The 12951-nt window shown below is 28.2% G+C and overlaps 1 protein-coding gene across 1 annotated transcript in view; it reads right to left on the bottom strand.

Annotated features, from left to right (window-relative positions):
* LOC105847919 (uncharacterized) overlaps positions 1 to 12951 on the bottom strand; it is a 39187-nt gene continuing 26236 nt past the window's right edge. The window contains exons 4-6 of the mRNA XM_065789517.1: positions 5317 to 5369; positions 5010 to 5243; positions 1 to 316 (exon numbers count right to left, since the gene is read on the bottom strand). Coding sequence (XP_065645589.1) covers positions 243 to 316; positions 5010 to 5243; positions 5317 to 5369 — 361 coding nt within the window. The 3' untranslated portion in view covers positions 1 to 242. The remainder of the gene's footprint in view (positions 317 to 5009; positions 5244 to 5316; positions 5370 to 12951) is intronic.

The following is a 12951-nucleotide window of genomic DNA, read 5'->3' as shown; positions in this document are numbered from 1 at the left end:
CAAACATTTCAGAGTTGTCCGTAATAGTAGCGTTATTTTTTCAGAACTTATACAGTATTAAGAAAAAATTAAAATTACATTTTTATTTTAGATTAATTTACAATTTGTGTTTCTCATGCAACACGTCAACATTTAACACATACAAAACAAACACTAAAAAAATTTTGGTATCATCACTTCTATTTCTTCAGGAGCTATTTAAAACTTAAGAAGTCTGCAAAGGCTTGCAAAAATATTTTTTATCAGAAATCCCATTTAAAACTTTGATTCCAGATATCGTTAATCGATTTTCGGAAAAATAAACCAGATTCGTTTCCTTAAAATAAAAGTTGAAAAAAATTTATTTTTATTGTATTATTGTACTGCTCACTACCCTGGAGTTAATTCTGAGTTCATCAGGCAATACATAATTATCATGTTATAAATATCACACATAATTATCAAGTATATATTCCAGCAAAAAAAATTAAATTTGAAGGGAATCCTAGACTGTATTTTTGCAAATTTAGTTTTTTAGAATTTTCTATTATTTTAATTCAATAAGTTCACTTTCAACAAGACCACTGTTATATTTAGAAAACCACTATTAAATTTAGAGGTTTCAAAAAAGTTGAAAAGAAGGTTAAAAAGTAACACAGTTAATTTGTTAATTTAAACAACGTTTAATTGTACATGTCAATTGTACATGTCAACTGTACATGTCAATTGTACATGTCAATTGTACATGTCAGAAAAATATGTAGACGAGAGAGAATTCTAAAGCACTGACGCTGGAGGGAAAAAATAAAATTGTTTGAGTATAAAAGAACAGTTACAATGAATGATGAATTTTTGATAAATGACAGTAAATTACTTTACGAAGTCTTTGTTAAAACATGATAAAGTATTTATCACAAAGTTAGGTAGTCTGGAAAACAAGCTCAAAAAATGTTGAGCTTTAGTCCCAGCAAAGTTAGCACCAGAGTCAAGGCACAGAGTTAGCACAAGAGTCAAGGCACAGAGTTAGCACCAGAGTCAAGGCACAGAGTTATCACAAGAATCAAGGCACAAAGTTAGCACAAGAGTCAAGGCATTCAGAATTACGAAAGTGTAACTATTAAACCATTTAATAAGATGCAACTATTAACACAAGTAGGTGTGGTAAATTATCGATAAGGTGAAATTGGAGGATTGTATATGTGGCTTATATAATGCACGACAATATTATTATTTAAAGTACTAACAAGGACATGACCCATGAGCAACATGGCACTGTAAATACTCTGTATTAAAGCTGGTGCTGGAATCAACCTCTCTGAGAAATACAAAAGAGTTGAAGGAACCTTACTATTAGTAGGTCTCAAAACCATTCAACTGAGTTTTAGAGCTGTATCCTAATTAAGAGATAACAGAAATAGTTGCTTAGCTATAACCAAAGACACAATCCAAAATCTATTAGGATACGATAGGATCTAATCTATTAGGATGATATTGTAATAAACTATGTTACCAGTAGCAGAGTGATTATAATCGTAACTAGCAACATAGTGTTATCATAAGCACACTATGCGGTAAGTAAATGTTGGTAGTAGTGGACAGTGTTAGGTAATGTTAAGGCTATTTTTAGTTTTTTTTAACATCTTCACTTCCAACAAGGCTTCAAGCAACCACCATTAGAGTTAGTAGAAGTTACTGGAATAGAAAAGGTAAAGATATTAAAGCAAGATAACGATTGACAGACAAGTTAAAAAAATTGCAATTTAAATGAATCAGGAAAATGAAACATGAAGGGAGCAAATTCCAAAGAGCTGATGTTTGAGGAAAAAAACTAGACGAATAAGAATTTTCGGAGCACTTTTGAACAGTCACAGTAAAAAGATGAGACCTTATTGAATGACGAGTAACACGATAATGAATTTTAGTAGATGGCAAAAGAGACACTAAATCTTTAGAGCAGCGCCCATTATAGTATTTATAGAAAACAGAAAGAAAAGCAACATTACGGTAATGTGACAATGGTTGAAGGTTGGCTGCAAGGGCAAGTCCAACTATGTTTACAATGCATTTTTGCACCTTGTCTAAAAGAGAAAGGGCATCATTCGAAGATCCACTCCAGATATGGCAACAGTATTCCATACAAGGACGGATTTAAGATTTATAGAGATAAAGAATAGAATCTGGAGAAAAAAAGTGGAGAGCAGGATAAAGAGATGCAACCTTAGCAGGTGCTATTTTTGTAATAAATTTGACAAGAAAGATCGGAAGTAAGAGTTAATCCTAAAAGACGAAGGGTAGATGACTCATCTAGTAAATTACCGTTCATAAATACAGGAAGATCTAAATTGTTGTGATAACGATTAACTGAAAAAAATTGAGTTTTATCTGAATAAAAGTTCACCAATTGTGAGGCCCATGCTGTAGCAGAAGTAAGATCTCTTTCAAGCTCAAATGCCCCCTCCAAGCAATCAGAGAGTGTTGGGTTCTTATCAAGACAAGAATAAATGATAGTACCATCAGCGAACAATGCTACCTTAGATTTGAGAATTTCTGGGAGATCGTTAATGTAAATTAAAAAAAGTATAAGGCTTAGGATAAAACCTTGAAGTTACAGGAAATGAAGAAGAGTGCTGTCCATCGAGGACAACTCTTATACTACAATTGGTAAGGAAGGATTCAATAATCTTAAAGATGTAACCTGATTCACCGTAAGAAGAGAGTTTATGGAGAAGACCATGTCAAACTTTATCAAAGCTTTAGAAATGTTAAGAGCGATAGCCATAGCCTCTGCACATCTATCTAATGTACGATAAAACTTATCAGTTATTACCATTAACAAATCAGCAGTAAAACAAGAAGATCAAAATCCATATTGATTATTGGAAAGTAAGTTGATAGATTCAAGATGAGAGATTAAGTGTTTGTTAATCAAAGACTAAAAAACCTTGCTTATGATACAAAGAAGATTAATGGGACGGTAGTTAGACAAGTCAGATCACTCTCCAGAATTTTTTAAAATAAGGATAACAGATGTCGCTCTGGAACTTGGACTCTGGTCCAAGTTAATGATGGACTCTGATAAGTACTTAATAAATAGTTTTGAAAGTTGTAGATAAGTTGTCTGATGGACTCTGATAAGTAATTAACAAATAATTTTGAAAATATAGACGACAGATCTAGAGAACACTTTTGCAAAACTATAACAGGTATGTTGTCAGGACCACAAGCTGTAGAATAATCTAAGCAGGAAATCACTTTAGATACGAAAGCTGGAGTAATAAAAAAGTCAAGCAATGGATCAACCTATTTGTCAGCTATATTTAATAGGATATGATTAGTGGAATCAAGAGATGAAAATGATGAAAAGTTCTTAGCAAACAATTCAGGTTTGTCTTTAGGTAAAGCAACAAAATCTGAACCATGCATAAGAGGTGAAATAACAGATTTTCCCTTATTATCGACACTGTTAAAGATTCTCCAGCAGTCTCTGGAGCCTAATTTTTTAGATGAAATATGACATTTTGTGATCTGAGAATAGTGGCCTTTGGTGTTAGACAAAACCTTTATACAATAGTTTCTATCAATAGTAAACAGATGTCTATTTTCTGGAGAATCGTTTTGGCAATAGATATGGAAGAAATGGCTACGATTGGAAATTGCAGCAGAACAATGAGAAGAAAACCCTGGAAAAGTGTGAGGCTCGACTTGGAATCATCAAGAGAAAATAAAAGATTCCATGCCAACTTGAATCAAAAAAATTATATAAGAAGCACATTTGTCAGCAGCAAGATGAAAGATTACTACCCAAGGACCATCACGAAGAAAATCTCGGAAAGAGTCCCAGCTTTAATGTAATTGTAAGAGGTACAATGATAGGGGGATTTTGATGATGAAGAAAATGAGATAATAATTTTAAAGAGATCAAACCGTGGTCAGAAGGGTGACAATAAAGAAACTGAGCCCTGACTAGGATCAAAAACAAGACATAAGTTGAGTAGAGAATGTAAATGATTGGGATCATCTGGAAAGCGAGTTGAAAAGTTGACTATTTGTGTTGGAGATTGAGAAAGCCATAAGTTGTAGGCCTGAATGCCGGCAGAGTCACTGACACTAGAACTAAGCCATTCAGTGTGATGAGCATTAAAGTCACCAACAACAATGATATTGGCTGAAGGATAATGAGAAAGGGTTTAGTCAATTTGATCAGAAATAACATCAAAAAGAGCGCAGTCTTAAAATGGAGAGCGATATAGAAAAAAAAAGAAAGGTGAGAGAGTGAAGTGGTGCTAAGCGAAAGCACATAAAAAAATAATTTGTGGATTCAAACCTAGTTTCCTGAAAAATGGGTTAATTTTTACGAATGTAAATGTCTAGACCAAGCACATGACTATTGGAGCCTTTACGAATAAAAGGAAGATAACCATCAACACTAAGATCACAAGATGAAACAGATGAATTCAAATTAGTCTCATAAAGAGCAAGGTAGGTCTGGTGAACTTTGCAATAGATAAGACTCAACAGAACAAAAGTTACTTCAAAAACTATGAATATTAGTAAATGATAGATTTAGAGAACTTGGTGATGATGATATCTGTTTTTATCTAGTCAACAGATAAAGTTTGTTTACCCCTAAACCCCTGTTTACTTCAATTGGGCAAATGATGTATTTATTTCCGCGGCTCTAAGTTTAAAAAAAAAGTGTCATGCACTACTATTTTGCATATTTTTGAATGTTTTCGAATAATTGGTAAATTACCCAATAATGATTTTAACATATAAAATCATTATTGCAATCTGATGATGATTAAAATCATCATTTCAATTCCAAAAAATGCAACTAATTAAGTTATTGACTGGTATTATCTCAGAAAGATACTTGATACTTATACTACTTATGATACTTATACTGCTTATGATACTTATGAAAAATACTTGATATACTTGATAATTATGTATAAAAAAATCCAACAATGCAATATACCAACTAAAAATTTTTTTCTGGTATTTGAAATTTGTAAAAAATAGATTCTCACCCATCAATTGATTTTTTCCAAAATTTATAACTTTATCAGAATCTCCCTCCAAAGTTTTTAACTGTGTCCAATTAAGATCATTTGCAATATCTTTAAACTCATGGTTTGTTACAGCTAACCATTTTTTTAACATACTAGAAAACACCAAATACAATTTCTGGTTTCTATGCATGGCATATAATTCTTGACTTAATATATGATGACCTAGTATTGCACCAATACGGATATCTATTTCTAAGATTTTTATAAATTATAAGCTTCAAGAAATGAAATTAATTAAACTAATATTGATTTAAGAACAAAATACCTTCCCATAACACACCATAATCTTTAGAAATGTAGCAAGCAGATTTTTGTAAACTAAATATAAAAAATTATAAATGTATGTTTACATAAATACCAACAATGGGTGGACAACCCCTCAATACTTTGTATGGCTAGAAATGATTTTGGCTCCTCCAATTTTCAGATATATTATGCTGTCTCCTGACTTTAAGTGCATAATTATTAATCTGAAAATTGAAAATGTCACCAGGCACATATAAAATGCTTATTATCAAGTTACAGGCAACTAAATTATCAAATAATTTTTACAGGTTCAAACAATAGGTTTAAACAATAAAGTAATGTAATTATGCTCTAATTTAATGACATTGATAAATAAAAAAATGTGCAAAATTTGATAAAAATACCTAAAAATTGGTTGCATTTTCACTCCAGACCCCATTAAAATGGGTAATTAAAAAAACAAACCTTTATTGGTTTAAGTTCAACTTCTTTTTAAATGAAAATCAAAAACCTTGCTACTGTTTTAATTAACTGATTCTATTATTTTATATTCTAATGCATTAAAAAGGCTTTGATCAAATGTGATATTTGAATAATAGGGTATTATCTCTCATTTGTAATGTTGAGAGAATCTAACAAAACTTGTTATGTTTATGTACATTTTTAAAACTAAAAAACAAAATTAGTTATTTTTGTTAAATTAAAAGATTAAAAAAATCTAACGTGTTAAAAAAATTTAATTTTAAATTACTAAATTATTCTTATAAAACTATAATATTTTAATATATTAATCTTACTATCATTTATTTAACTTTTAAAATTGTTTTTGTCAATTTCAACTTTATTTAAAAAAGTTGGAATTAAGAATTAGTTAATAAACAAACAACTTTAAAATTTATATAAAAAACAATATAAAAAAAAAAAAACTGTAAAACATTTACATAATTAAAAACCAAAAGTTTAATTCTCTAAACATTACAAAGAATCCTATTATTCAAACATCACAATTTGCTTTCTTATCTGATAACTATTCAATCGAATTTATCTAGATCCTTTTGTATTTTTTACACTGAATAATACAAATTAACAAAACCAAACCTGCGTACTTGAATATAGAAGAAAAAAAAACTAGATCCTACCTTGATATACCAATCAAAATTTTTTCCATTGTTGGACCACTCCATGATTTTCCTCAATGAGTACTGAGTTAATTTTTAGCCCTTTTTTTTGGATGAACTGAGGGTAGTGTTCCCATTATGCAAATTATCTTTTATGAAACTTTTGTTGTTATTTGGAAAAGAAAATATAAATACAATGTTAAGCATAATTTGTTATATTATTTAAAGAATGATAAAAAAAATTCAAAAAGATTTCTGCGTAACATTTGTGTTTTATTTAACATAATGCCTAACATGTTGAAAAATTAAAATACCAATTAGTTTTTTAAAATACTATTTGTGACTATTAGTATTTTTATCAATTGACCTTCCACTCTTATATTTGTTTGACAAAAAAAAGATTGATGAATATTTTATATATTTAAATGTAGTAAGCTCATAAAATAAATTGAGATTTGTTACAAAAATAGCATTACAAACATAAAAAATGTTAACCTAAACTAGATTTATGGCCTCCTCACTGCAACCATTTACTACTTCAAGACACAAGAATATTTACAAACTATTTAAATTCTAGACAAGAGAGTTCAGTGTATTGAAATTAACTTGCTGTTTTTCTACAACAAAAGGTGAAGGCTTTGGAGTTGAGTACAGCTTCTTGGCAATTTTACTCCACTCTTGTACATTTTTGTCAACAAAAGACAGTACAATATTTAGGTTTATATAACAGATGTGTCTCTTAAGAGATTCATTAACAGGTTTTGCCTGATCAGGTTTAAGTTTTGAGTATTTCTGCCAAAGAGCTTTGATTTCTATAAAATTTTTTGACTATGATACAACCTAAAGATATTTTATACAAATAAAAAAGTAATAAAAAGTAAAACAAAAATTTCAAAAGATTTCTGCTTGTAAAGCGTAAAAATTACACCTGATATGGGGCAATGCACCATGGTTTCTGAGACCTGATTTTTTGAAAGAAACCCATTTATTTTAAGTAAAAAAAAAGATTTTTTTATGTGGATACCTTAAAGTAAACCCTTCAAAGTAATAATAAACATGGTCTATTTTTAAATTAATAGCTTAGTTTGTTTGTAATACGCACTCAAATTGAGAATATTTTTTAACTCTGCTTAACTTACAGTATGTTAGCATAATGTAAACAGTTAATTTAATAAATCATATTTTTTTGAATAATAAATATTTTTGATTTCTGTGAATTATTTTTAGACAAGTAAAGTAAAACCAGGTCAAACCGCACACCATATCATTCCGCACATTGATTGAAATTTTTAAATACAAACTAAACGGATATGGCTATAAAAAAAAAAAAAAATTCAAATACAGACCTATCTCCTCTATTCAAATTAATAAAACTATAAGCCAATTCAACTCCATTTTTTTCTTTTTTTATAAAACTTTAAAGGAAAGTTAAAATTTTTTTTATATTTATTATCATTGCGAACAAATAGCGCTTGAACCGAATTCGATATAAAAATAATTTTAGCACTATCTTGTTGGAAATTTAATTTTAATTCTGATAGTATAATTTTTATGCAGCTAGAACAAAAAAATAAATAAAAATTCAAAAAAGTAAAAATAACTCTTTTTTCTGATAAAACCGCACACTCGATTAATTAATTAATTTAGTTTTTGCAAGTGACTAAGTGCCTATCTTTATCTAACTAACTTAGTGTTAATTCCGGTTTAATTAAAAATGAACTATATGGTAATATTAACAAATAACTATGTTATTTGTTATTATAATCACATACACCAAAATTCAATTTCAAAATCAGGTTGGATGAAGCACGATACATTTATTGAATGGCTACAAGAAGTATTTATAGCCGAAACTGAGCAAATTGGTGGTATTCATATTTTAGTATTAGATGGACATACAACTTACATAACTTTGGAGGCGGTATTGCTGTGCAAAAAACACAATATAATCTTGATTTTTTTACCAGAGCATTCTTCACATATTCTACAACCATTGGATAGAGGTGTCTATTGTCATGTCAAATAAGCATGAAAAAAAATTCTTACAAAGTAATACAAAGACTCAAAATGTAAGAATTTCGATAAAAAAAATTTCCACTGTTGCTCAATCTGCTGCACGAGAATGGTAAATGTTTTACATGCTTGCATGCAATTGCTGGTTTCCAGTACACTGGCTTATTTCCACTTAATAAAAACAGCATAAATCATAAGGCATTAGCAATCACACAAACGGTTAATACACCTTCATAAACTTCAGCAGCCTCTGCAGCACCTACATCATCTTGCTCAGACACAGCTTCATCATCTTCAACAGCCGCCGCAGCACCTACTTCAACTACACATCGATTACCATCTTTCTCAACTACACCAGCCTCAAGTTTTGATAAGTATCGAACATGTGTTGAGCGTTGAAAAAACAGTATCGAGATAGAGTTAAAGCAGTTTTTTCAATCCAGAAATCAATCGCATGTTAAGAAATCGAAGCAGTGCAACATGTCAAAACTTGCCGGAAAATTTATTACTGAAGAAAATATGATCCAATTCCTCTAACAAAAAGATGAAAAAGATGAAAAGCAACAAAGGTAGCCGTGAAAGTTGCTAAACTTAACGCAAAGCATAGACTCTCTATGCCAAGTGCTCAAATGCCTGAGCATAACAATGCTAAGCAACCTCAGCAAAACAATAATGAAGAACAAGTACCAGCAGCCAAATGAATAAAAGTTGCAAAATGTAAAAAGTGTAGAGTACAGTTACACACAGAAATGTTGCAATGCGAGAATTCAATGTGTCAGGAACGGTTTTGCAAAGAAACATGTTTACCAAAGAAATATGTAGTTAGAACTAAATTTTTTTGTTGCAAAAAATGTAAAAACTTTAATATAGTTTCTTAAACATAAGTTACATTAAAAAAATAATAAAATTTAAAAAAATTCAATGTTTTCTCAAGCGTGCGGTTTATCAGAATATCGCCTAAAACCGCACAATTTTTTTTTCTTTACAAATAACATTTTCGATAATTTTATTATTATTTTTTTAACATATATTTATATTAACTTATATAGTTTTTTATTACTTATCTAATAAAAAAAATAAATAAAAAAAAATAAAAAAGTAAAAAAGTTTTTCAATTTTTATTGATAAGAGTGCGGTTTGACCCAGTTTTACTCTATTTACTTTTTTGAAATATTCAATTAAATTAAAATATTGCATTATTATACTAATTATATAAAAGCCATTAGCGCTTTTCTTCTTCTGTTACTTCAGATAATATTATTTCCAGTATTAATTTACACAGAAAAATTCAGAATCATTGCTAGTTCCCTATTTTATATATATATATATATATATATATATATATATATATATATATATATATATATATATATATATATATATATATATATATATATATATATATATATTATATATATATATATATATAAAACAACAACAAGCTATATATTTTCTGTAAATCATTTTACAATAGTTTTGATAATAATAATAAAAATAATAACAGTTATATATAATAATAATATATTATAATAATATAAGATAAAAAAAATTAATACAAACTATAGTAATTGTAATAATAAGCATGTTTACAATAATTACAATGAAAAAATAACAGTAATAGCTAATATTATAATGATAGTTATGAGCATAAAATTGTTTATAATAATAAGTTAATGATTTAATTAGGATAGTGTCACTCATAAAGAAATCTGATCAAAGGAGTGACATATGGGCTGTAAACACATAGATTAAAGCACATAGCACATACATTAAAATAAACATGTAAAAATTTATAGTATATATACAGCATAATTTGCAGGTTTTAATAATAAAAAAAATAAAAAGATAAACAAAAAGTACTGATGATAATTGTAGCAATGAAGAAAATTAAAAGAATATTTTAATTGTAAGAAAAATATATCTAAAAGTTGGAAAAAAAATTTTTTCAGAATTTTTTTTAATTGATATTGTTTAAGATGGAGCAAAGGTATTTTAGGATATAGTACTTTGGACTCATTCAAAATGCATGCAAGGCTCCTGTTCCATTCACAAACGCACTGATAAACAATAGAATTTTCACCATACTTCTGGGTTTTAAAAGATGGTACATTTAGTTTTCCATTGTTTATATTTTCTAGTAGAGTAGGAATGTAATAGTTTACTTTCTGTGAACAAGTTTGTGATAGGAGATGGTAAGTTTTTAAAAAAGGAGTCAAAAACAAAAAGAAAATTAGCATACTTTACTAGCGCTTGAAATGTTGGAATGAAATATTTTTCAAAATGTCAGAAGGACTTCGATGAATCTGATTTAATTGGTTAAAAGTTTATTATTCTAATGGATTGACGCTGAGACAATAGCAAATTGTTAATGCAATAGTTTTTAACTTGACCCCAAACTTAACAATATCTGAGATGAGATGAGAATAATGCATAGTAAATATTCTTTAGTGTAACTTTATCAACATAATGACAAATTATGGAAAGCATACCATTTGCTCGAGTTTCTTGCTTAGTTCATTAATATGAAAGTTCCATGAAAGGTTGCAATCAATTAATACACCAAGATATTTAATAACTCTTGAAGTATATAGCTTTTTATTATTAATTTTGTTTTCAAAATTTTTAAAGAAATAATTTTTTCTCGGAGATAAAAAAAAAAAATTAGTTCAGTTTTTTCAGTGTTGAGACATATTAGAAGAGCATTTAACCAGTGAACTATACCTTTTAGATCCAAACTAACATTTTTACATAAAGAATGATACGATTTGTTGATGTGCAAGAGATTTGTACCATCAGCAAACAGATGAACTGAAGAGAAGTGAACAGAGTTGATTAGGTCGTTAACGTAGAATAAAAATATAAGAGGATCTAGAAACAGAGCCTTGAGGAACACCACACAAAACATATTTATTACTAGAATTGAAACCATTAATACTAACAAATTGTTTTCGATCTGAAAGATAAGATCGAAACCAGTCATTAACAATACCGTGAATTCCATAATAATTTAATTTAGAAATCAAAATACTATGATCAATGGTATTGAAAGCTTTTTGTAAATAAAAAAACCAAACGAAATGACCAGTATCAAGAGCTTTCCTAATTTTTTCCGTTATATTTATTAATGCATGGCAAGTAGAATGTTTTGATCAATTAAATGAGTTTAGAAAAGAGTACACTCTAAAATACATAAGTTTCTCAAGAAGCTTACTAATGTTAGATAAAAGAGAAATAGGTCTGTAGTTAGAGCATGAAAGTTAAGAGCCATTTTTAAATATTAGAATAACATGAGATAATTTCAAAATATCAGGAAATGTTCCGTTTATAAATGAGGTATTAAATAGTTTAGAAAGAATATTTGAAAATTCGTAGTTAAAATTTATATGAATATTTGTGAGAATGCTGTTTGGACCTAATGAGTTTTTTGGATTAAATTTAGATATATGAGATGAAATTTCTGGAATATTTATTGGAAATAATAATAAACTATGTCAATTTGGATGTTTAAGATACTTTTGATAGTTAATGTAAGACGAATGAATATTGGATTTGAGTTTATAAGCAAAAAAAGTAAAAAAAGTGTTAAATGATTCAGAGATTAGAGTGGGATCAGTTATATATCTTTCATTTTCTTACAAACAGTTGGGAGGTAATTTATTAAAATTTTTTACATTAATTAGAATGTTAATGCCTTTCCAAAGTTCGCAAAGATTTTTTACATTTTCTGAGAAAAATTTTTTTAAATTGGTTTTTTTACTCAGTTTAATTAATGTAATTATCACATATTTATATCTTTTAAAAATACTTTCCAACTTTTTTTTAGTAATAAGATCTTTAGATCTTATCAATTTTTGTTGGAAAAGATTGTGCACTTAAATAGATTTAATAATTCTTTTAGTAATCCATGGTTTGAATCGACGTAGCGATCTAAAATCAATGTTGTTTCAGTAATAAACGTTTGGAAACATGTGTTAGTATCATTTGACTTCATAACATCGCCCAAGTCAATTTTTGATAAATCAGATTTAAAATTTTTTTTATTAAAGTTTTTAAAACTCCTGCTATATAAATTGTGTCTGTGGTATAAATAATTTATTGAAATTGGGACAAATACAAAATTGAGGTAAATGATCAGAAACAGAAGTTGTCAAATTTCCTAAAACAATTTCATTAGCTAATAAACTAGAGAAAATACTATCAATAATTGTAGCATCAGTAATTTTAGTCAGCAAAGTAATAAAAGGGCGAATATTATAAACAGAAAATAAGTTTATAAAATCAGACGTAGCAATGTCATTATTTGATTGCATCAGATCAATATTATAATCAAGTAAGAAAATAGATTTATTTTCAGCAGATATTTTTTCAAGTAAAACCGACACAATATTATAAAAAATATCAATATCCATGCAAGGGTGTGTATAAATCCATCCAACAATAATATTAGACTTTTTAGAAAAAATAACTTCAACAAATGTGGATTCTAAATAATCAGGTGCGTAAATCATTAAACCATCTCTTCA

The sequence above is a fragment of the Hydra vulgaris genome, chromosome 02, assembly GCF_038396675.1.
Source record: "Hydra vulgaris chromosome 02, alternate assembly HydraT2T_AEP".
NCBI lineage: Eukaryota > Metazoa > Cnidaria > Hydrozoa > Anthoathecata > Hydridae > Hydra > Hydra vulgaris.
The sequence above is the reverse complement of the archived record's forward strand: the minus strand, read 5'-3'. Positions and strand labels throughout refer to the sequence as shown.